Genomic DNA, 25,273 nt, shown 5'->3' with positions numbered 1-25,273 from the left:
TGGCAGGCCCTTTCTACCCAAACCCAAACCCAACTTCAAATGACAATTGTTCCAGACAGCCCACAGCCCAGGGCACACGCTTTCTTCTTGTAGACCAGCCTACCTCCCTCTACGGCTTAGCTCTCACAGTGGAGCTAGCAGGGGACAGACAATTTTCAGTCAAGTTTCATTTTCAATAGAGAAAATCCTATTTTCCCATTAAATGGAGTTGAAAACGTGGTGAGGAGGGGATTAAGGCAGTGGCCACCCCTGCGGTCTGCTGGCCTTGGGCCACATCTTTTAGGAGTGCCTGTGACATTAATTTATACATTGAAAATACTTGAGTCTGTGAAATGAATTAGTACCCAAGTTGTTGTTTTCTAAAACTGGAAATTCATTGTTAGAAGTTAACTTAGAACAAAAGAAGCCTTTAAAAATGTCCTGTGGTGTATCAGACCCACTGTCCGTGACATCTCTGATGATCTTGCTTAGAAAACAGAGGAAATAACCTTCACTTGGTCATTTAATTAGCTGAGGCCACCATGTTCAGAATCTCGTATCCTTGACCTCCTGAGCATTAATCTGGAAGCTCCACACAGTGTACAGTGTATCCATTTTAGGTTTGTTTACCTTCTCTTTAATGACTTCACAGAAAAAAACTGCATGATGAAATATATTTTCTCCAAATATATATATATTTATATAATATATAATCTTAGTTAACTCAAAGGTATATACATTGTATAATAAATAATATTTATAAAAAGAGACTTTTTGAATATAAAATCAAAAAGATCAACAACTTCTACAACTTTTTACAAAACTTTGGATACAGCAGGTTGGTAGGAAATTTCGGTTGGATACTATTACCTGACTACGGCGAGAATCATTACAATGCACTCATGTACTATTATTAAATAATTACTTGTCAGCTACTTGAATACGCCCCAGAAACATGACTTTATCACTTTTAATATAGAATACATAGATATGAAAAGATTGTTTTGAAAATTCGTATCCATTCTGCTGAAGTATTCTCACATAAAGCAAGCATTATCCAGTTGACATGATGTAAAACTTTTCAGTCTAAGGTGAGATGGGGAGGGGCATTTCAGACTCGGCGGAGGGGGTGAGATGTGTATCTTTAGCAGGGCTTGTGGCCAGCAGATTTAGAAGTGAAGGCGGGCTCCTGGACGACCATCTTGGCAAGCCCACCTGCACCAGCTGGGAGATCGCTGCCCCGGTATTTTAGGTCAGGGTTAGGTAGACCCCAGAGAGCAGGGGGAGAAAGAAAAATCTTTGTTCTGCTCATTCCCCTGCTGCATCTCTTCTTTCTGATTCTCCCTAAGACAGTTGTTGAACCAATTCATACTGTGAAATCCATGTGCCTCCCTTTTGCTAGCTTTCTCTAGGACGCTCAGCTGGACCAGTATGCCTCAGGGAGAACTCAGCCGTGAGATGCTTCACCTAAGGGAGTAGGTGACTGCTGGTTCCCCTTTGAACTTCTAATCCAGATCCTTGGGAACTGCATGGATGGAAGCTATCTCAGCATGCAGGTGAAGGAGGAAGAGCTGGGGGAAAGAACTCTGTGTCTGTGTTTACTCACATTGGCCCCAGAGAGGAAAGGACACAGTAAGATGGGTCCGTATTGGAGAGGAAGCAAAGGGACGGTTTTCATCCTCCCCATCCGCTAGTCACAAAGTTGGAATTTCAGGAATTGATGGCTACTCCCTCACGGACCCTTTGTCTAACTTATACTAAGGTGACCTGGAGTCCAACTGCTCTACCTGGAGTTATTTGTACAGAGAATCTGCAGGTGAGCAGGGCTGGGAAGGACTGAATGGCCCCTTCTGAAGATACCGCTTATTTATTTAGGAAGCCATTTGAGCTAGAGAAGACTTGCCCCCTTACATAGCCTATTTACAAGGTCCACTACCACCAAAAAACAAACAAACAAACAAAAACTGCATTGACGGTGGAAACTGCAGAATGGTAGAAAAAGATTTTGAGATCTGACTGCCCCTCGTGCAGAACAGGGTTATAGAGAAAATGAGACTGAGAAGAACACATGGCTGCTCTTCAAACGGCTGACCAGGCCACCCTGAGCTGCCAGTTCTTCCAAACTCCAAATCCTACTCTAACAACTGCCACGGACCTTCCTACCACTTCATCCTAGCTAAACCTATGGCTTTTATCAGAATGAGAAATTAGCTCAAATTTGAATGGGAGTGGACCAAGAAAAGGAGACTGCAGGGGTGTGTCCTACTGCCTGACTCCCACCTCCAGGCGTCTTGGAATGTCACCAGAAGCAGCAGTTTGGAAACAGAACCTTGCCCATGCTGATGTCTTGACTGCCAGGCTGAGAGCTCACATTAGCCCAGCCTGTTCTGTTGGAGTCAAATTTTTTTCATTTTTATTTTCTTTAACATGTGCAAAGATAAGCCTCAGGTCTGTTCCTATCAGACCCTAGAGAACTAAAAAGAAAGCCCCCTTCTTTAAAAACCACACACCATCCAGAGTAGGGTGAGAAATGTAAGATGAGAGAGAGGGAGAGCCTCCCCGTCCACAGGCGAGTTGGGTCTGGGTCATTTACCACGCGTGCGGCTGGTGACAGTTCCTTGCTGTCTGACGCTGAGGGCTGTGCCCGGCTCTAGGTCCTGCTTCCCATGAGACTTCGCTGAATCCGCCCAGCCACACACTTCACCCCTTCCCAGCGCCCTTGGGGAAAATCAAGAGGAAGAATTAGAAACATAATTCCGTTCTCAGAGACCACCCATTGGGGTTCAAAGATCAGAGGCTGCTGATGGATCTGAACGTGTCCCTGGTGCTCAGAGGTGATGAGGACTTGGGTGGTTTCTCCACGCTCTCCTCTGTGCTTTGGGCCTGCTGTTGAGGGAGGTCGTATGAGTCACAGGAGCAGTAAGGCTTTCGAGTCCACAGAATGGGATCGAAATTCTACCTCCCCCACCTCTAGCTGAGGGCCTTGGGCAACAGGAAGCCCAGGAGCAGGTCACTCAGGATGGGAAAAACGGTGCCCGGCCGAGGGCCCAGTCCCCAACTCCAAGTCAACTGCTGTGCTGGGCTCACGCCAGGCATGCACTGTGTTTTTGTACCGCACCAAATAGCTTGATAATGAGCTGTCCAAATGGGAGAGAGCCTACTTAATTACGAACAATTCCTTCCCATTGGAGCAGCAGTGTGTTCATTTTACTCATTTGCATAGTCATATCTCACAAAGGGTTTGAGGCATTCCCAGTCAACCCCTAGCTCTTCTAGGGGGCTGACAAGGCCAAGATAAGACTACTTTACAGAGGCAGAAACAGGCTCAGCCAGATTGAAGGGACACATCCAAGGTCTCTCAGCAAGGCAGTAACAGATCCAGGACTTGGGCGCAGCCAGGCCACTCGACTCTTGCCAGAACCTTCCCAGCTCACCATGTTCACAACAGCAGAGTGACGAGGAATAAATCTGGCACTTGTAAGGCACCAAATCAATGGTTAGCCAGAGACACTGGGTAAAAGCTACAAAAAGCTACAGAAAAGGTGTTTTCCCCACAAAGGAAGGACACAAGCCATTTGACAGGCGCTCTCTCCTCACCGTGTGGAGGGCCCGGGGCCTGCTCTGCGACTCCCTTCTCTCTCCTGCCTGCACTGCCAAGACTGTCAGGGAAGACAAGAGAACAGCTAACGACTCTGTCCCCTGCCATCCCTGCCAGTGCATCCCGCAGGCTCCCGTCTTGCCTAGCGGAGTCTCGGCCGAGCCTGGGCCCATTGCTCCAGAGCAGGCGGCTCTCGCCTGGGGAGGTGGCTCTGGGAGGTCAGCTCTGCTTGGCCCAGGAGCCTCTGTGGCTGCCCTGTGAGCACCTGGGTCCTGGGCCAGGCCCTTCATGTGCAGGGTCTCCAGTCCACAGGACAACCCTACACAGAACACAGTTCTCATCCCCAGTTCACAAATGAAGAAGCCCGGGCTCAGCGAGGCAGAAGAGCTGGCCTGGGAGTGTTTATCAGAAGGGCACCATGTTGGGAGAGTGTCCTCCACTGGTCACAGAGTGAGGCCTCCAGAGCTTCCACAGAGAAGGGGTTCCGGGTAGGAACCACTTGGACACAGCATCTTGAAACCATATCTATATAGCACTTTACATAAGATTGAGGAAAAAAAACACTCATTGTCCATTTCAGAAATGGGGAGAAAGAGGGCTGATGAACAGTACTGATTCTGGCCGGGCGCGGTGGCTCACGCCTGTAATCCCAGCACTTTGAGGGGCTGAGACGGGTGGATCACTTGAGGTCAGGAGTTCAAGACCAGCCTGGCCAGCATGGCGAAACCCGTCTCTACTAAAAATTAAAAAATTAGCCGATCGTGGTGGTGGGCACCTATAATCCCAGCTACTCGGGAGGCTGAGGCAGGAGAATCACTTGAACCCAGGTGGCGGAGGTTACAGTGAGCCGAGATTGCGCACTTCACTCCAGCCTGGGCGACAAAGAGAGACTCAGTCTCAAAAAAAAAAAAAAAAATTCTGCTGGGCTCCCATTGTCGTCACCACCACTGAACAGAGGAGGAAACTGGCGCTCCCAGGCCAGACAGCTGAGTGGACGAGTGGAGGCACTGGATTCACCTTCGTCCTCTCCCACTCCCCACACTGCTTTTGTTCAGACACCGACAAAGGTAGTGCCACCTGCTGCCTTTCTGGACTGTCCCCACTAGGACAGAACTTGAGCTACACCGAGGGGCTTCCTAGATGGGCTGAGTGAGTCGCCCCTCAGCCAGAGCTCTTCTCCATGACGTCAAGTACCTCCCATATCTCAGAGAGGCCCGTCCACTTCCCTCCCCTACTCCCTATGGCACAGACATGTGCCAGTAGCTCAGAGGTGCCCTGTGGAACTGCAGGAAGAGGGGGCACTCTACCCTTTCACAGGCTGCTCTCGCCCAGCAGCACCCCAGACAACAATGACCCAGCAGGGAAGTGCTTCCCAATTAACCAAGCCCTGTCCCCGGTGTCCTTTCATTTGTCCCTCACAGCATCTCTGGGGAGGATGACAGATGAGGAACCAGGTCTATGAAGAATTTCTTGCTTGGGTCACACGGTTGGCAAGTGGTAGGAGCTGGAGCAGGGCAGGGCCTAATTCCAACACCCATGCTCATGCCTCGACACACTAGGCTCCTTCTCAGGGGACAGAAAAGGAAGAAAGGGCACCCCAGCCTTAAAAACCTTCCACCCCGGGGGTCCAGGACCACTCCTCATCCATGCTGACCTGTCCCAGGGTGCTGTGGAACCCAGGGCCAGTGCATAGCGCCTCCCATGCAGGCCACCTCTGGGAAGCTTGGGAACAAAATCCACCCGCCTTTGATCCCTCGATTACTCATCCCAGCCACTCTGAACTTGAATCCCTCCTGCTCCCCGTCATCATCCATAAACTCGGTGAGAGTGCTCCCCACTCCACCCAAGCTTCAGATCTGTCAGGATATGGGCTTATATGCCGCTTCCCCCCACCCACCTCCCTGAGGTTGGTAAGATTTATGCTTGTGCAGGAACTTGCCCTCTAAGTTCAAGGTGGATGCACACTGACTCTGCCTCAGGGGTAGAGGAGACATTTTGGCTCGCTGCTTGAGGTATTTAAACTGCCCCCTGCCCTTCACCACCATCACCACTTTATAGTAAGAAAGCTGAGGCCCAGAAAAGTGAAAGAACAGGAAGTTACTGACAAAGTTAGGACCAGACGTCAGGTCTCCCAGCTTCCAACCCCACATCTCCAAATAATGCTCAAGAATGACAGCTAGCAGCTATGCAGAAATTTGATCTGGCTCATAACTAACTTGTGTAAAAATGTTAATTGCTGGCACCTAATGTGCACACACTGAATTTTGTTTTTTTGTTTGTTTGTTTGTTTTTTTGAGATGGAGTCTCGCTCTGTCGCCCAGGCTGGATGGAGTCCAGTGGTGCAATCTCAGTTCATTGCAACCTCTGTCGCCCAGGTTCAAGCAATCCTCCTGCCTCAGCCTCCCAAGTAGCTGGGATTACAGGCACCTGCCACAACGCCCGGCTAATTTTTGTAGTTTTAGTAGAGACGGGTTTCACCATGTTGGCCAGGCCGGTCTCGAACTCCTGACCTCAGGTGATCCGTCCACCTCGGCCTCCCGAAGTGCTGGGATTACAGGCGTGAGCCACCGCGCCCGGCCAACACTGGGTTTTTATCTGTGCTTTGTGCAATCCACCAAGTCTCTGCCCAAGGACCATTCCCACGGATGCTTGAAAAATCCTAGCTTCCTATTTTGGCTGTGGGAACTTGTGTGTCTTGGATAGCTTAGAAACAGAAGGGGGTCGTCAAGAAGACGAGATGGGCAAACAACCCCATTCCCTGCGCCCAGGCTCCCAGCCTCCCCCCTGCTTCCCGGAGCCCTACCTGGTGCCCTACTTGCAGGTGTGCACGTCGTAGATGCGAATACACTCCTGGCAGCTGACGTAGCAGCACCAGTGGAAGATGCAGTGGCATTTTTCCTTCCGCTTCTCCGTCCTCGTGTTGTGGCCCCGGCCACAGCAGAGCAGATCGCAGCCATCGATGCCGTGGGAGGTGACATTGCAAGTCCGGTCCCTTGTGCCAAAGGAACCCGTCTCTGGGTTGGGCTCACAAAAGTTGGGGGAGTTCTCGTAGTAGACCAGGTCCCTCTCCGTGGGTGGCTTGAAGAGCGAGTACTTGGCCCGGAGGGTCTCCACCCAGCCTCGGGACTCACGGTGCTTCTCTACTACCATCTCCGAGGCGCTGTCATACTTGTCCTTGAGGAAGTCGCCGATGGCACGGAAGTCAGGCTGTGCCCACCAGCAGGTCTTCACCTCACAGCTGCCCGACAGCCCGTGGCACTTGCATTTGAGGTGCATGTGGTCCAGGATAGTCTGGGGGAGAGAAGTGGCAGCTGGCCAACAGACCGACCCCACGAGGGGGCACATCCAGGCCTTCCCTCTCTGCCACTGCCCACCCCCCTCCCTCCAGCCTTCTCTACTCCTCTGTGACAGGAAGAGAACTGATGGGGACTGAGGCAAGACCTAAAGAATAGTGACCATGTTTCCCTCCCCCTTCACACCCCAAGCATGGGTAGACAGCACGTCCACTTCTCACAGCGCATGAAATACGAGTTGTTGCCCGGGCGCGGTGGTAATCCCAGCACCTTGGGAGGCTGAGGCGGGAGGATCACCTGAAGTCAGGAGTTCGAGACCAGCCTGGCCAACATGGCGAAACCCCGTCTCTACTAAAAATACAAAAATTAGTTGGTGTGGTGGTGGACGCCTGTAATCCCAGCTACTTGGGAAGTTGAGGCCAGAGAATTGCTTGAACTCGGGAGGCGGAGGTTGCAGGGACCCGAGATCCAGCCACTGCACTCCAGCCTGGGCTACTGAGCGAGACTCCGTCTCAAAAAAAAAAAAAGAAAAAGAAAAAAGAAATAGGAGTTATCTCCGTTTAACACATGGGGAAACTGAGGCTGGGAACTTAACGTGACTCACCCTAGATCATACAAGCATAGTAAGGGAGTGGAGGCTGAATTCAAAGCCAGGTTCCCAGGACTTGACAGCCCTACACCGCGTACCAAGGTGCACAGGATGGGTGGGTGGCACCTGATCCCACGGGGTGGCCATGCTCCCAGGCCGACTCATCCCGGGTGGGGTGGAGTCCAGGAACTGCCCAAGGAGGAAGGAGGGTGGACAGACGAAGTGGCTGTGGGGTGGGGAGGAGGCCAAGCCTGGCCAAGGGGAAAAGGAGCCCGCGACCCACAGGGCTGCCGGAAGGGGTGAGGTGGGGGCCAGGGCAGCTCCGGAGGGGAAGGGGGGAGCTGCTCCCTGCAGGGTTTGGGGAGGGCAGCCGGGCTCACCGTGCGGCCCGCCTCGTTGTTGTGCTTGTTCATGGCCGAGCGCGCGTCCGGCCTGTTCTCGCGCGCATCCGCGAACTCCCTGGACACTAACACGCCGAAGTCAGCGTCCTCGCTGCAGCCGCCCCACTTCCAGCCTTCGCCAGGAGGCCCCTTATGATGCGAGTCACAGCCGCAAATGGTGGAGGTGCCCTCGGCGCAGGAGCGGGTGACGGCGAAGGCCACGCCGGCCGAGGCGATGGCGTGAACGAAGGCCGACTCGCGGGTGGCTGCGGGGAGGTCGTGGGGAGGCAGCACTCAGGACCCGGCCTGGGAGCGCCTGCCCTGCCTCCACCTCCCAGGCCAGGACGTGAGGGGAACGAGGCCAGGAAGAGTTGAAGAGCTCACCAGCCCTGAGGCAAGAGGGAGGCAGCTTCCCCACCCTCTTTGGCTGGTTTAGACCCAGTTGGGTATTCCCACTTCACAGATGAGCAAACTGAGGCCCTGGGCTGCTGATTAGCTCAGGGCCTCAAATGCCACAGGGCAAAGCAGTGCCTGTTAGAAATAGGCGCCGACACCAAAGCTCTGGCAGGTTGCTGCAGAGCTAAGGCAGCCACTTCTGTCCTGGTCCCACACCCCCTGCCCTCCACCTTCCCAAAGTCCAGAGACCACCCTGCACAGGCCTGAGCCCTCCCACGCCTGAGTGAGATCTAGGTCTGTAAGGAGGGAGGCCTGGGAATCTACAGCCTAAACCTGCCCAGGCCCACCCCTTCCGCACCTGGATGCATAGGGACGGCCCCTCTCCTTTTCTCGGTCTCAGTCGCCCTTTTTGTAAAATGGACACGGCTTCCCTCCACTCCTAGAGTCCCTCACCAGGAGGGCAGTGGCCCGTGCCTCAGTCTCCCCATCCCCATTCTCCTGCCCTCACGCCCAGGCACGGCCAACTCCCTCCCAGAAGGGTAGGGACACCGGGCAGTTCCCCTGGTTCTGTCCCAGGGTCCAGCGCAGGGAAAGGAGAGACTCTCAAGGGTGTGCTCCAGCCTCCTCACAACGGTCATCGTCTCTGCATGTGCTTCATTCACATGGAAAGTTTTACTCATTTTATAGATGTGGACATTGACGATTAGGGAGGCCAAGGCCTGCAAGACCTGCAGCCCAACCATCTCTCTCCTCATGGCAGGACCCGGGAGCCGGAGGTGACTCGCCACCTGACACAGGCTGTGAAACGCCGGGCCGGCCTAGTCGGCAAAATTGGTCATAAATGTGACCAAATTTATTTAGAAGCCAGGCGCCCGCCTCCCCTCCTGGGCTGTGGGCCGAGTGCTGCAAGAAGGAAGCCCGGGACCCCTCTTGGCTCCCGCGGCCGCTCTCCGCGGCCCCCACGCCCTCCTGCGCCACCTACAGAGGGGCCCGTCCCACTTCCAACGACGGGAGGGCGGAGAGTGCAGAGCTGGTCCCGCCCGCGCCCCGCGCCTGCGCTGCCAGGGCCGACCGAGGACGGCGGCAATGGGGCCCGACGTCCCGCGTCCAGTTGTGCTCCTGGCCTCGGGGTCCCCGCCGCGCCGCTCACTCGCCCCAATCCCAGACGCCCCAGCCCTGGGGGCGCCCCGGGGAAGAGGGGCCGAGGGCGGGTTCACAGGGCGGGCGCCCCTCGTTTCCGGCCGGCCTGCGGCCTCTCGCGGCGGCAGCGGCGCCCGGGCCCCGGGCCGCGCTGGGTTCCCAGCCCCGGGAACGCGGGGGCGGCGGGGGCGGGGCGGGGATTAGCCTGGGAGCGGCGCTGACAGCCCCGCTGTGCCTTCCCCGTCCGGCGGGGCCCGCTGGGCCGCTCAATCCGCCTTTGTTCGCGCGGTGTCACACCGCATTACCCGCATAATGCGGCCGCCGGGCCCGGGCCGCCGGGCCGGCCGCCACCGCGTAGCAACGGGCGGCTCCCGCGGCCGGGCCGCGCCCCCGGCCCCGGCGCCGGGCCGCGAAATCCCCATTGAAGCGGCGCCCCCCGCCCCCGCGCCGCGCCGCGCCGCGCCGAATGGCCAGAGGGCGTGTGAATGGCGCGGCGGCCGCGCGGTGGGGGGGTGGTGCTCGGGCGCTTTTCAGGCCGCCCAGGCCCCTCCGGCGCCCGCCCCCGCCCCTGCCCCCGCCCCCGCCTGGGGAAGCGCCTCGGGCCCGCCGCGCCGCCGCCGCGCCTCGCCCCTTCCGGCCGCCGACCCTGCCACCCCTAGACTCGCGGAAGACGCGCGCCCCGGGCTGCCCGACCCGCTGCGCCCCGGGTCTCAAAGCGCGGGGCAGAGATTAACCCTTGGCCGCCCACGCGGCGGGGGTGTGGGGACTCGCCGGGGGCGGGGTGCAAACGTGGGGCCGGAGCTGGGCGCGAACCTGGGTTCAAGGTCCGGGCTCTGGGCACCGACCGGGGCGCGTATGCGCTCGCAGCGTCTTCCCGGATGCTCTCCTCGCCGCCGCCAGCAAATTCCCAAACTCTCGGGCACACATCGCCCCTCCCCCCGCAACCCAAACCTGTCCTCGGGCCATCTAGGGACCGGGGCGTGTGCCAGAACCTACGGTAGTGACTTAAAACGTTCAACGCGGAGTGAATGGGTAGCGCTCCCAGAGCCGCTTTCCCGTGGCTCTTGGCCGGAGACGGGAAGAGCGATCAGAGGTGACTCGCTTTTGGGGAGCGCGTCTAGACGCAGGGTTGTTTGATTCAGCGCTACCTGGCCCGAGGAGGGGCACCGGAAAGCGCTGAGACCAACACACCGACAAGAACGAGTTTGAAATGCAAACCGCCGCCACTTGGCCCCAATTAAGAGGCCAAATCTTTTATGTCAACAAGGAATAATTAGTTTTGGCAATAGAAGCGTAAACAGAATCATCATCCATTGATTTGCTAATTACCCTCCTGTCCCATGACAATAGCCAGCACTTTGCCTGTAGGTGGGACAGACCCTGAGCACCTGAGGCACCGGTAAAGGGGAACTGCACTCTAAAATGGGGGTTGTCAGCTTCCCCCCACCACACCCAGCACCCCACCCCTTCACCTGAACGTCAGATCCCTTTTCTTTCTGGCTGTATAGGCAGCTCTCATTCATTCCCTAGCTTCTAATAGGAGGGAGGGCCAGGCTCAGCGGTTTGGGTGGCAGAGCAACTCTGGCGGTGGCCAGCCCGGCCAGGATCGTTAAATTCCTGGACACTGCCGTTCCACAAAGAGCTGCCCATCTTCCACCCAGTCCATGAGCCCCCAAGTCCCCTTCTTGGGAGGAGTTGTCCCACTTAGCCTCCCTCCCAGGGCCTGCAGGTTCAAAGTCAAATCATGTGGTTCCCTGTCCACTTGAGGCACAGCCAGTTAGACTCCCAGGCTGCAAGACGGCTGGAAAGTTACCCAGAGGCCAGTGCACCCTCTAGCCCCACCATGATTCCTGGGCATATCCAGCTGACAGGGCATGAGGATGAACAGAAACCCAGAGGGGCTCTTGGGGGCAACGCAATGCTACCACAGCACCAGGCAGCTTCCTCACCTACTGAGGACTTTCTAGATGGGAGGGACCTAGGGGTGGCAATGCTCTCACCCCCACCCCAAAGCGGTATTTGCATAGCACTTAACACAGCATTGGGGAAATGTCACAAATGTCCACAGCGGGAGCCTGAGGCGCCCACTGTGCAAAAGCCAGGAAGGAAGTCTGTGGCCTTCTTGGTTTCGGCCCTCAAACCTCAGGATCCTGGAGCATCTCAAGGCGGCCCAGCCCCCAGCAGCGCCTGGGAGGGTGTGGCAGTCATGCAACCAAATTTATCACCCTCCCAGAGGGACCCTGGCTTCAGAGAAGAGGCACCCTGACTGGGGTGGAAGGGCATACAGTCCTGATCCCTCCCCCCACCCAGCCCCTCCCCCCCCCCTCAGCCCCAAGGCAGTACCTTTGTCGAGGACGGGCCCAAAGATGGCCAGGCTGTCATCTATGGTGGTGCAGTTCCAGCGGCGGCCCCGGAACTGGTGCTGGCACTCCTGGATGCCCAGCTTCACGCCCTCGGCTACGCTGGGCATGATCTCAATGTAATTGCGGCAGAAGCGCAGTTGCTTGGGGACCAGGCCTGGGATGGAGCCGCAGAGCAGGGGCTGTGAGCCCAGAGATGTGTACTGCTGGCCCAGGGCCAGGGACCTGCAGGCAGACAGAGGGTAGTAACACTGTGGGCACAAAGCGCAGAGCCCATCCTGGGCACCATGGCCGCTTTGTGAACCCTCCAGGGTAGGTGGAGAGGCAGAGGGCCTGTGCCCTGGCACCTGAATGTGCTACCTTTGACCTCGGGAGCATGCCGCCCCTCAAAGCGCAGAGCTCTGACCCAGGCAAGTCAGCCCTCTGGCTGCATCCAGCTTGCAGGGGGATGGGACCGCAGAAGCTGCTTGTGGGGGCCCTTGGGGGCAATGCAAAGCCATGAAAAGAGGTTTGGACTAGAAAGATGGTATTTGGGGCCCAGATCCAGTCCTTTCCAGGTTCTGGGTCCAGCTTCCCTGATGGGCATTGAAGAGATCAGGCTGGGCAATTTCCAAGGCAGTCCAGGATACTGGGGCCACATGGACACTTCCAGTGACTCATGGGACACGCGCGCGTGCACACACACACACACACACACTACCCTTGGCAATGCCCTCAGCCTCTTCCCTGCGATGCTGCCAGCCCAGCCCAGAGCCTCCCAGTATCTCCCCAAGGAATTGCTGGCTTGCACCAAGTCCTTTGTCTACCAGGGCCTCCATGACCATCTTTCCAGTTTCCTAGAAGTTTCTAGAGCTCCACCTCTTTTCTCATGAGAGACTGGAGCTTGGCTTTGTGTCAAAACAAGTTTAGCACAGAGTCAGAAGGGAGATCTCAGATCTCACTGCCCACACCCAACACCAGGTGACTGGTCAATTCACTCCATTCCTCTGCCCCTCGCTTTGTAATCAATATCCCATCAACTCTCTCAGGTTTTATAGTCAACAACAGAAAGAATGACCTTATGGGGGTGGGGCAGAAGAGTTTAAAATACTAGAAAACCAAGGTAGGAATTACGACTTTTCCGTTCCCTCCCCTCAGCACAGGAACAGCAGAAATGACATTTTCTGGGAGAACCTGAGAAAATGATCCGTGAGTGTCAGTGGCCTTCAAGGACAATTGCAATCTGCTCTATGACCAGGGGCAGTGTGAGCTGGAAGAAGGGGCCCATCTCCTCTCCCTCTGTGTCCAGCACTGACCAAGGCTTTGGTCCAGCATTGGCCTAAGTCAAGTTTCCCACAAAAAGTGATGGGCAAAAGCCTCAGAAAGAGGGGCTGGGAGAAGACCCCATGGGGCAGGGTGAGGTTTTTTGTGTGCTTTTTAGTACACAAAAGCTTCTGGGCTGGACACAGGGCTGAGCCAAACATCTGCCATTTAGCAACTGTTACTGCTTGCCAGGCACTTTATATACAACATTTCTGATCAATTCCCAAACATGAAGAACATCACTATCTCCTGGGCTAGGAAACTGAGGTTTAGAGAGTGAATTAGCTTGCCTACGGCTTTTTGGTCTGTGGCGGATCAGAGAGTGCCGTGTGCCTTCCCCTGGGTCCCTCCTCCATACTTGAGCTTGATGTTGGCCTTGGCCAATTCGTGGAGACTCCAAGGCACAGAGCTCCCTGGGCACCGTGCAGGGGCATGCTACCCATCCACCTTGGTTGTCTCCAGGCTCAGTTGTCAGGGGGAGAGGCAGGTTCTCCTTTTTCCATTTGTTTATTTTGGGTGGAGGAACTGAGGAGCCAGATCTGGGAGTTTGGATGGTAACATCTGTGAGGCATTCCAGGTCTTAAGCACTGAGCTTTTTCTAAAGAGAAAGCAGCAGCAGCCAGAAGTTCTTTTTTTTTTTTTTTTTTTTTTGAGACAGAGTCTCGCTGTGTCACCCAGGCTGGAATGCAGTGACGTGATCTCGGCTCACTGCAAGCTCCGCCTCCTGGGTTCACGCCATTCTCCTGCCTCAGCCTCCCGACTAGCTGGGACTACAGGCGCCCACCACCACGCCTGGCTAATTTTTTGTATTTTTAGTAGAGACGAGGTTTCACCATGTTAGCCAGGATGGTCTCGATCTCCTGACCTCGTGATCCACACACCTCGGCCTCCCAAAGTGCTGGGATTACAGGCGCGAGCCACCGCGCCCGGCCCAGAAGTTCTGATTTATCGGTGGTAATGGCTAATTACTGATTTCCCCGGTGCCTGGCCCTGAGCAGAGGCTTTTCCTTGGGTTTGCCTCATTTAATCCTCAAAATAGCCCCAGCACAAAGTAGGGTCATTATTGGCCCCATTTTACAGATGGCTTAGCCTTGCAGGTTGGTGAAGCAGCCCAGACCACAGAGCTCCTGTGGAATTGCTGGTTGGAACCCAGGGTGTCAGACTCCAGAGCCCATGGGGGTCATCACTGTGTGACCCTGCCTGCTGGGCAGTGCCTGCCTGGGTCTTCATGGGGTGAAGGTGGCTTCAGGCCTGGCCCATCTGCCCCCTGGGCCTCCATACTGAGCACGTGCCTGAGTGGGTAGAGTCAGTGAGCCCAGAGCCCTGATGGGCACATGGCGCACGCAGCACTGCCCCTGCCCTGTTAGAAGCAGGTTAGAGTGATCATATAATCCCTGTGGTTTATTATGGGCCTATCATGTGCTGGACACAGTTCTGAGTGCTTGTGTCTGTTACCTTATGTAATCCTCACGGCAGGTCTGTAATAAAAACTTCATTATCATCGCCATTGTCCCATTTCCAAGATGAGGAAACTGAGGCCAGGGAGCTAAGTACCCTGCCCTGTCTGCCAGGCTGCAAAGGTCCCCGTTGAGCCTCCCTCTGGGCTCAGGCTGCACCTCCCGTGCTCTTGAGCAGCATCTCCAGCCCAGCCCTGCTGTGCCAGCTGCCCCCACAGCCCTGCAATCACTGGAGGGGAAACTGAGGGAGAGTTCAGTGCAGACAACTCGGCCTTGCACCATCCTAGATGGGCAGCTCAGGAACAAGACCCAGGGAAGAAGCCTGGGCTGTCCCCGCTCCTTCCTCTGGTGTTTGGGACCCAGAGCCCTATATGGGACCACTGGAGCAGAGAGCTGAGGCGGGAGTGAGAGGCACGCGGAGACCCTTCCTCTGCCCTCCTCCTTCCCCTCCCGTTGCCTTCCTGCCTCCTCCTTCCTCCCCCTCTCCCAGCCCTTGCTTGACACCTTCTGCAGGCCTGGGCACCCTCAAGCTAAACTGGAGGCTGAGCCCTGGTCCAGCAGCAGAACCCACAGGAGGAGCCCTAAGGGAGCACAAAGCCCATTATACAGATGAAAAACAGAGGCCGACCACGCCAGGTGGCTCACGCCTGTAATCCCAGCTACCCAGAAGGCGGAGGCAGGAGAATCGCTTGAACCTGGGAGATGGAGGTTGTTGTGAGCCAAGATCATGCCGCTGCACTCCAGCTTGGGCGACAGAGCGAGACTTCGTCTCAAAAAAAAAAAAAGAAAAAGAAAAAGCAGAGGCCGTCAAAGAGGACCAACTTGTGCGAGGTCACACAGCCATATCCACAGAGAAAGCCAGGCCGGCTGGCTCGGGGGACTGAGGAGTCGGGGGGCCCATGCTGGCAAGGCGGCTCCTCACCCAGCTCTCCAAGAGGCTCCCTGCTTCCTGGTTTCACCAGTTACCTCCCTCAGGGTCCCAGGTGGGTCTTCGCAGCCCAGCAGAGCACCTGAGCTCTGGCACACTGCCTGCATGGCTTGATTGGCCGCAAAGGTCGGAGTGCTTCCCAGACATCTCCGGGAAGAAGGTGCCACTGAGCCCTTCCTGCTGTGCAGACGCAGTCTCTCCTCTGCCCCACGGGGATTTCCTTCTGTCCCCACAGTTACCCGGATACTGGCAATACTAATGACAACTATTTATGTAGCACTTGCTCTGTGCCAGTCACTTCAAATACATAATCTCACTGAATCCTCACAACAACTCTGGGAGGTGGGCGTTGTTATCCCCGTTTTGCAGATGAGGAAACTGAGGCATGGAGTAGTTGGGCGACTTATGCAAGGAAGTGGCTGAGCCAGAATTCAAGCCCTGAGTTTGTCTGACTCCCAGTGTGATGTCCTCTGAGAACAATTCCTGAGCCTCAGTCATGATGAGCTGTTTTCCCTCTTTCCACCAAACCCTGTCTCCTTCCTGTTGCCCAGGTCCCACCAACTGTGGACCTGGGAGCCATGGTGCCAGGGTCCCATCCAGCTCTACCACTTCCTAGCTGCTGATCTCAGCAATTTTCTTAACTTCTCTATACCTCAGTTTCTTTATCGGTAAAATAGACACGACAGGAGGAATAAGTGACACAATCCAGTGCATGGCACATGGGGAGCCCTTGCTAGATGGTGGTTGCTATGGTTACGGTGTGTTTGGAGCTGTCCCCAGCACTTTGTTCCCTGCCTTGTCACCAACCTCATTTCTCCCATCCTTGCATCCCTGACTTGGTAGAACACATCAGAAATCTCAGCCCCTTCCTATCCAACACTGGAAAGGATGCCTGGATCAGACCTCAGTCCTCACAGGGGTGGCAGAACAAAGACAGTTGTGATCTGGATGAGGGTTCAAGGTCACTCAAAGAGTGCGGGCAAAAGGACATTTTCAGGATGCTCCATTCAAAGGCTTCAGTTCAGATGGGGTCATCCTGCGAGTAATTAGCAAGGCCTCTGGCGATGGGGCTTAGCTCCTGGGCCGGTGTCGGAGACTAATGAGGCTGTGGCCATGGGATTGATTTCTGCAGGATGGCTGCCCTTCCCCGAACATGCCCGGCCACCCCCACCCTGAGCCTCCTGCCCGCACACTGCTGAAATTCCACCATCGCAGACACATTACTTTAACTCGCCACTCCTATTCCCCATTATTGAAGTACACGTTCCACTTCGGGAGGCGGCACAGTGACTCTCATGCTCCTCGATTCTTTGTGCCAAAGTGTGCGTGGCTTTGACGGATTTGCCTAGCCAGCTGAATGACTCCAGCGGGGCTGTTTCACACTTCTGCACATTTGCACATGCTGAGCCCTCGGCTCGAAGCACCTCTCCACTGCCCGGCCCCCGGCAACCATTCTACACCATCCTTCGAAACCTGATTCCTAGGTCACCACCATTCTAAAGCCTTCTGTGAGCTCCAGACAGAAGTCACCTCTCCTCCGCCTGAATCTTTCCTGTACCTAATTCAAACCTTCTTGTCCCAAAGTGCTGAACTGATTTGTTTCCAATTCCATCTGGCTATGCCAGTCTCAGTCTCCAAGAAGAGAGGTAGTGGTAGTGTTTTCTCCAGTTATTCCCCAGTCCCTACCCCATCACACACACACACACACACACACACACACACACACACCAGCCCACTCGGCCTTCCAAAGGGCCGGGCACATGCTAGGTATTCATGATTCTGGAGGAAAGGAATGAAGAACTCTTCCAAAGGACGAGCCTGATGCCCCTCACTCGCCAGACCTCCTGGCATCCGGAGCTTCCGCCTACACACAGGACAAGACTCCTTGGTTCCGCTGAGGAAGTTCCTACGTTTAGGATCTGAGATGATGGCCAGGCTCCCAAGGGGGATAGAGACCTGCCTGGCACTGACAGCTGGTGAGGGGGAGGGCGGAGGACCCTGCCAGGCCTTCGCAGCTGGGCCAGGGGCTATTTATACCCAGCTCCTGGCCCGGCCATTCCCTTCCTTAGGGCCCTGCCACCCTCCTCCTGAAGCCGGCTCATCCTCCACTCCAACCACCCACTGCCCAGCTGGGCCGAGGACACACACGGGCAGCCAGGCGGATGGGCCGCGGGTGCCCTGCACAACAGGCTGCTTGTGGAAACTTTGGTGTTGACCCCTTGGAGTGAAATATCCCTCCACAAATAGGCAAGACCTAAACCTTGTGCATGGCCTTATCTAACTCCCATCCCCACCCCAGTTCTGTGCCTCTACCCTGATAACACCTGCTATGGCCAGAGGGCTGCAGGAGGCCTGCATGGTGAGCACAAGGCAGAGAGGACATTTTTTTTTCTTTTTTTGAGACAGAATCTTGCTCTGTTGCCCGGGCTGGAGTACAAAGCGTGATCTTGGCTCACTGCAACCTCCGCCTCCCGAGTTCAAGTGATTCTCCTGCCTCGGCCTCTCAAGTAGCTAGGATAAGAGGCATGCGTCACCACGCCCAGCTAATTTTTGTATTTTCAGTAGAGACAGGGTTTTGCAATATTGGCCAGGCTGGTCTGGAACTCCTGACCAAGTGATCCACCTACCTCTGCCTCCCAAAGTGCTGGGATTACAGGTGTAAGCCACCATGCCAGGCCATAGAGAACATTTTTAGAGAACATTTTTAATCAGTGAATTCAGGTCAGCCTGGATGCTGCATTGACTTACGCACCTAACATATGGTGAGACACCTAAAGTCACCCTGTACAGTGCGTCCCACCTGATCTGACACTGGGGTTGTTGGCCTCGGATGCTGCCGTCCACCCAGTGACGGCCAATCCCTTGCTGATGGGGGTCTGACTGTGCTGCCAGGGACACCCACTGTGCTGCCAGCACCCACTCCCCTGAGTGATCCATTAGGGTATGCAGTCCTGCACCCAACCAGGTGGCCTCCCAAATGGAATCACACACAATCTCCCTCCTCTCCCCTACATACAGAACATATGAAAAGAGGGCCCTGTCCCTCAAAAAGTTAAACATAGAATCACCCTATAATCCAGCAATGCCACACCTGGTATACGCCCAAAAGAATTGAAAATGGGGACTCCGCCCAGGTGCGGTGGCTCACGCTTGTAATCCCAGCACTTTGGGAGGCCGAGGCGGGCGGATCACGAGGTCAGGAGATCGAGACCACGGTGAAACCCCGTCTCTACTAAAAATACAAAAAATTAGCTGGGCGTGGTGGCAGGCGCCTGTAGTCCCAGCTACTCAGAGAGGCTGAGGCAGGAGAATGGCATGAACCTGGGAGGCAGAGCTTGCAGTGAGCTGAGATGGCGCCACTGCGCTCCAGCCTGGGTGACAGAGCAAGACTCTGTTTCAAAAAAAAAAGGAAAGAAAATGGGGACTCCAACAGACACCTGTACACCAGTGTTCACGGCAGTGCTACTCACAGCAGCCAAAAGGTAGAGACAACCCAAGAGTACTCAGCAGATGAATGGATAAACAACAGGTGGCCCATACATACAGTGGGACCCTATTCAGCCAGAAAAAGGAAGGAAGCGGGTGTGGTGGCGGTAATGCCAGCATTTTGGGAGGCTGAGGCGGGTGGATCACCTCAGGTCAGGAGTTCGAGACCAGCCTGGCCAACATGGTGAAACCCCATCTCTACTAAAATACAAAAATTAGCCAGGCCTGGTGGTGCGTGCCTGTAGTCCCAGCTACTCAGGAGGGTGAGACAGGAGTATTGCTTGAACCTGGGAGGCAGAGGTTACAGTGAGCCAGTTGCGCCACTGCACTCCAGCTTGGGCGACAGAGCAAGACTCTGTCCCCCCTACCAAAAAAAAAAAAGGAATGAAATTCTGATGCTTCTGATGCAAGCTACAATGTAGAGGAAACTTGAAAACAAGCTAAGCAACAGAAGCCAGACACAGAAGAACAAATACTGTATGATTTCACTTACATGAGGTTCTAGGTAAAGACACGCCAGCTTGGGCAACAGAGTAAGACTCTGTCTCAAAAAAAAAAAAAGGAATGAAATTCTGATGCAAGCTACAACATAGAAGAAACTTGAAAACAAGCTAAGCGACAGCAGCCAGACACATAAGGACAAACACTGTATGATTCCACTTACATGAGGTGTCTAGGTAAATTCACAGGGACAGAAAGTAGAACAGAGGTTGCCAGGGGTTCTGGAAGGGAGGGAGTGGGAAGTTACTGCTTAATAAGTATAGAGTTTGGGATGATGAAAATAGACGGTGGTGATGGTCGCACAGCATTGGAATGTACTTAATGCCACTGAATAGTACACTTTAAAATGGTTAAATAGCAAAATTAAAAAAATCAAAGGAGGGATGGTGCTTGCATCCCCAGCCTTCAACTTCGCACCTAGAGCCCCTGTGCAGGACAAAATTCCAGAGCCCCGGGTCTAGTCTAATTCCCTCTTCCTCTATACGGGAAGATTGAGGCCCAGAGAGGTTTGTCATTTTCTGGGGTCACACAGCTGGCTGCCCAGGAGGTGGGAGGAGAACCCAGGGCTCACAGTTCTTTTACCCACCAGGCTTTTAACCTGGGGGTGATGAATGCACATTCTCAGAAGCTTCTCTGGGGCTGGGCACAAAAAGGACCCACCTGGCTTCACATGGGTGGGGCTGCAGAAGGTGGACCCAGGGGCTGCGGCCCAGGGAAAGGCTCCCCTCCTCCCTCCGGTCTCAGGGTGCTCTCCAGGGCCAAGTCTCCCCAAGTCATGCCTTCTTTGCAGAAATGGGCCCTTTGCCCTTACCTTTCTCCATGCGGAAATCTAACCATCTGTGCCAGCCTCAAAGGGAAGGCATCTTAAGACTCTGATCTGAAGATCTAGTGTCTCTTAAAATGACTGACATGGCTACTGAGAGGGAGAGGAGGAGGGAAGGTGAGGAGAAGGAGTCAGAAATCACCTCTCCTGTGGTCATTTTTCTCTCCCTGTGGTGGTGGCCACGGTGCTCCTGTCAACCCCACAACAGGACAGGGCCAGGTGCTCCACCTGCTGGCTCCTGGGCAGTACTGGACAGAGGCCCAACCTGTTCCTGGGCCCAGAAGGGCTCCACCCTCCACGGAAACTTCTAGAAGGGAAAGGAAAGGTTTGAGGAAAGAGCAGGAAGTGAGGAACCAAGCGTTGGCTTTGGAACTCAGGCCTCTACCTTTCCACTTAGGTCAAGAAGCCGTTCAGGATTGGCAGATGTCAGGACAGGAAGCCTAGCCAGTTCAGGGGCATGTGTGCACACCGTGGGGCTGGGCCTGGTGGGCTCTGATGCACCCAACTCCTGGAGCTTCCAAGAAGCTTACACCCATAGTGACGAGGCAATCACTGCTGTGGATGAGGGAGGCCACAGGTCTGGACTGGAGCCGCTCACCTGGCTGCTTGGCAGGGAGCTTGTGACAAAACCAGAGAAACCTAGCTCAGGATTCCAGCTGCCACTGTTCCTCGCCCTCCTGGAACACATGTGCACCCTGCGGGTACTGAGCACAGGTCTGGACCTTCTTGACATTTCAGTGCAGGGCCAAGGGTAGGGGGTTTCTTCTGAGCCCAAAGGGACTCAGGTGGGGCTGTGTCCTGTGGCTGTGGGAGAGCGCCAAGGTGCCTCAGGGGGTGCCTTTCATCAAAGAAGTGGGACATGTCTCTGGGCCTTGCCATTAGGGGCTAGTTCATTCTCTCAACGGGGCTAGTTCATTCTCTCAACGGGGCCCTCTGGCTCGCCTGCATCTCCAGCAGGGGTGGGAGCACCCTTGCCTATGTCTAGGACAGGAAGAGAAGGGTGAGGGTAGAGTGGGTGCAGGCCCTGAGCTGGGACCCAAGGTCTTGAGATAAAACCATGAAGGAGCAGCTGCCCGGGCTCTAAGCCCAGTGGGCTCCTGTCTTGATTTAGCCCCAGCTGTCAAGACTGGGGCCTGGTGATTTGTGGAGTCAGTGGAAGTGCCTGTCCTTCAGAGAGCAGGTTAAAGTCTGGCCTTGGTAAACAAAGTCATTCACTGCCTATTCACTCAACACGCACGAATTGAGTGATGACTCTCAGCCTGGCAGGGTTCCAGGTTCTGGGAACGTGGAGATTAATGAAGCCACACCTGAGGAGCACCCAGCCCAGGAGGCTGCTGTCAGTAACAGACCAACAAGCATTTCTTGAGCACCTACTAGGTCTGGGCACTGTGGGTGCCTTAAGTGAGTGAGACATGGTCCCAAGGCACTTGTAACTTTCAGCCCCAGTAACCTCTGGGCCAGAGGGTGCATGGTCAGGGCGAGCGATCTCTAGGAACGGGGGCAAGTGTGTCCTCACTGCCTCTGGAGGGCTCCATGTGGAGCAGCTATTGAGCTGGAGAAGGATGGCTAGGGGCCCTCAGGTGGAGCCAGGTGGCAGGGGGACAGCCCCAGGCAAGGTGGCATGTCCCCCCAAGCCAGGGTCTAGGAGCCACACAGAGAAGCAGAGGAGGGGAAGCAGCTAGAAAGGGGCCCTGAGTGCCAGACATTATTCGGACAAACTAGCACCTTCCTTAGCTGGGCTTTGGAATATCGTCCTGTTAGTTATGTGCAAAATGAGACAAGAGGTGGGTGCTGGGAAAGCGGCTGGGAGGCGGGGTTGACATGGATGCTAAGGAGACTCTGGGGCCTGGGGATCCATTGCAGCCTCCCAGGGCTCAGCTCTCATTGTGCAGCTGGGCCAAGACCCGTGTGTCTGGGTCACCGGGGTCTGTGGCAGGGGATGGACCCGCTGGTCATCTCAGGACAGTGGCTTCAGGAACAGACAGGAAGCTGTGAATAAGGACTGGTAGCCGTTTGGTCCCATGAGAAACAGGAGGAAAGAGGAAAGTATGGCCAAAGTTTTGAGCCAGGATGACCAGGAAGATGGAGATGGTGTCCACCAAGATGGGAAGGTAAGAAGCAAAGCAGCTTTGGGAAGAAGACGAGGAAGTGCGTGGGGCCAGAGGGACTTCCAGGCACCACGTAGAGACAGAGCTGGGCCCAAGAGAGGGATGGAAGCTAGAAATCCATCTGGGGATGCTTGTAAGGAGCTAAAAGTTGAATTATACTTTAGGCCCGATCTCGGCTGTGGGCACACGGTGGGAGGACACTGAGCGTCACGGTGGGAGCATTGATGCCATATGCCAAGGGGTGGAGGCACCAGGGAGGGGGCTGGGGGCCAAGGGGCAGCCAGCCCAGCTTCAGGGCCTGAACCTCACACTAGGAGGCTGGAAAGGTGGGCTCTCCCGAAACCTCAGCCCCTGCCCAGCCAACACTGGCAGCAGGCGCCCAGGTCTGGTTTGTGTTTTCCATATTCCGGACGAGGTCCCCACGAGATGCACAGCTAACATACCTACACAGAGGGAGCCACTGTGCCCCTACCTCCTCTGCGCTTTCCCCTTTTTGCTTTTCTTTTTTTTTTTTTTGAGATGGAGTCTCGCTCTGTCGCCCAGGCTGGAGTGCAGTGGCGCGATCTCGGGTCACTGCAAGCTCCACCTCCCGGGTTCACGCCACTCTCCTGCCTCAGCCTCCCGAGTAGCTGGGACTACAGGCGCCCGCCACCATGCCCGGCTAATTTTTTTGTATTTTTTAGTAGAGACGGGGTTTCACTGTGTTAGCCAGGATGGTCTTGATCTCCTGACCTCGTGATCTGCCCACCTTGACCTCCCAAAGTGCTGGGATTACAGGCGTGAGCCACCGTGCCCGGCCTCTCCTTTTTGCTTTTCTTATGATGCATCCTAAGCCTTCAGTGCACAGCTGCCTTCCCTTGGGGACCCCTCTCTGACCACACAGTGGGACCTCCCAGCCCTAACCATGCTCCTGTTACAAGCTACAAAGCCAGCTCTTCCCTGTTGTCCTGGAATCCAGGTTCTGGGTCTGTCCCTCACGTTGCCTCGGCTTAACTCTGAGCCTTTGGGCTTTGGCCAGCCCTTCCTGGACCTGTCACCCTGCATTGTGTCACTAATGTCACCGTGAGTGCAGCAGGAACAGAAAGGTGAGGTCTGGGGGTGACTGAGTGGAAGGGGATATCCCAGGCAGTGATCCACGCCATAGGAGAAAAACCCATGCACACGGAGAAAAGATAACCAAGGAAAAAGCTATTCCTTCCCCTCGGACAGGAGTCCCCGAGGACAGGCCCCAGGAGCCCGGGAAACTCACTAGCCCTGCTGGCCAAATGACCACTTCTACATGCTGTGGACGACTTTAGCAACTCCCTTCTGCCCGCAGCTTCTGAAGGTTCCCTTTCAGGGCCACGAGGGGCCTTCCGAGGAGGTGGCACAGCTCAGCTGCCAGGGACCACCTGAGAGCCCGGGAAGACCATGGTTCTGGGCAGCCGTGGGGAGAAGGAAAGGGTGCGGGCAGAAGCTCAAAGCCAAGGGTTTGGCCACAGACTATACCCCAGTCAGAGGGAAGAGGCTGCGGGCCCTGTGCTCCATCCCAGGGAGCCCTGTGGGATGTTTCTTTGGAGAGAAAAGGGAAGGGAGGGAAGGGGTGTGGAGGGCGGGGCAGTGCCTGGGCTGGAATGTTGCAGCTTCTGTTCTCCAAAGCAGCTCCCGGAGCGCCTGCCTGCGGCTCTGGCTGATCTGATAAGATGTGACAAGACGGCCTGAAAAATGTTGAAACCTGTAAAATGTTTAAACCTGTTTTTTGTTGTGTTGTGAGCATGAAGTGCTTTTTCTTTCTTTCTTACCCACCCCCCCACCCCTTCATTTCACAGGAAAGTGAAGTTGATAAGCCTGGAAAAAGGGAGGAGGGTGCGAGAGAGGGATTGTTGCCTTCAGCCAAATTGTGGTCCGGGGCATGGAGCAGCCTGGTGGGACCTGGGGAGGAGGAAAGAGAGTGGAAACAGGAGGGAAGAGGGGACAAGAGGTGAGAGGAGTCAAGGGTGGAAGAAGGAGGAGGACAGGAGAAGCGGGGGAGGGAGGGGTCCTGCACCCCTGGCCTGCTCAGCAGCCCCAGCCCATCCTCCCCAGGACCAAACACAGTCCCCCACTTGGCACCCCAGAGGAACCCCAGGGCTGTGGGTCTCTTCCTTCAGGCAGGGGATTCACAGGGAAGGGCCTAGGCCCAGAGGGGTGTCCAGAGATGGGTAAAAGGCAGGGACCTCACTCTTCAGACCCCAGAGCGTCTCCCTGAGAGGCACCAAGCCCACAGGTGGGCACGTGCTGCCTGGTGACCACAGAGGGGAGCAGCTCCCAAGGACACATGCTGAGAGCTGGGTCCGTTTCTCCACTTTGCTGCGCAGTTCAGGACTCCCAGGTAAAGCCCAGATGCCCTGTGCGTGCTCAGGTAGGGTCCCAGCCCTCTGCCTTCAGACACACAAAGGGGTGCCGTGCTCTCTGTTACTGAGGACGTCATCAAGGCCCAGAGGCCTACTTGGGGTCACAGCATTTCTGCCCATCAGTTTTGGGTGATTGTCATACAGCTCCCCCTAAATGTCTAGTCTTGGCAACTCAGGGGATGCTGAACATTCTAGAACATTCTAGAAACCCTGGTCGGCCCACGTGTCTCTGGGGGTGCTCATCAGTACAAAGATAGATGTTCAGTAAAGGCCATTTTTCTTTTCTTTTTTCTTCCTTTTTTTTTTTTTGAGACAGGGTCTCACTCTGTCACACAGGCTGCAGTGCAGTGGCACAATCACAGCTTACTGCAGTCTTGAACTACTTGGCTCAACCAGTCCTTCCACCTCAGCCTCCTGAGTAGCTGAGACTACAGGCACATGCCACTATGCTCTGCTAAGTTTTTAAAATTTTTCGTAGAGATGAGGTCCTGCTATATTGCCCAGGCTGGGTTTCGAACTCCTGGGCCCAAGCAATCCTTCCACCTCAGCCTCCCCAAGTGC

The 25,273-nt window shown here is 55.4% G+C and overlaps 1 protein-coding gene across 1 annotated transcript in view; it reads right to left on the bottom strand.

Moving 5' to 3' along the window:
* Positions 1 to 392: 392 nt before the first annotated feature.
* WNT3 (Wnt family member 3) overlaps positions 393 to 25,273 on the bottom strand; it is a 56,453-nt gene continuing 31,572 nt past the window's right edge. Inside the window, exons 2-5 of the mRNA XM_003804812.5 lie at positions 11,719 to 11,960; positions 7,840 to 8,105; positions 6,381 to 6,868; positions 393 to 2,697 (exon numbers count right to left, since the gene is read on the bottom strand). Of these exons, the coding sequence (XP_003804860.1) occupies positions 6,389 to 6,868; positions 7,840 to 8,105; positions 11,719 to 11,960 (988 nt within the window). The 3' untranslated portion in view covers positions 393 to 2,697; positions 6,381 to 6,388. The remainder of the gene's footprint in view (positions 2,698 to 6,380; positions 6,869 to 7,839; positions 8,106 to 11,718; positions 11,961 to 25,273) is intronic.

The sequence above is a fragment of the Pan paniscus genome, chromosome 19, assembly GCF_029289425.2.
Source record: "Pan paniscus chromosome 19, NHGRI_mPanPan1-v2.0_pri, whole genome shotgun sequence".
In the NCBI taxonomy this organism is placed as follows: domain Eukaryota; kingdom Metazoa; phylum Chordata; class Mammalia; order Primates; family Hominidae; genus Pan; species Pan paniscus.
This window is presented reverse-complemented; position numbering and strand designations above follow the sequence as displayed.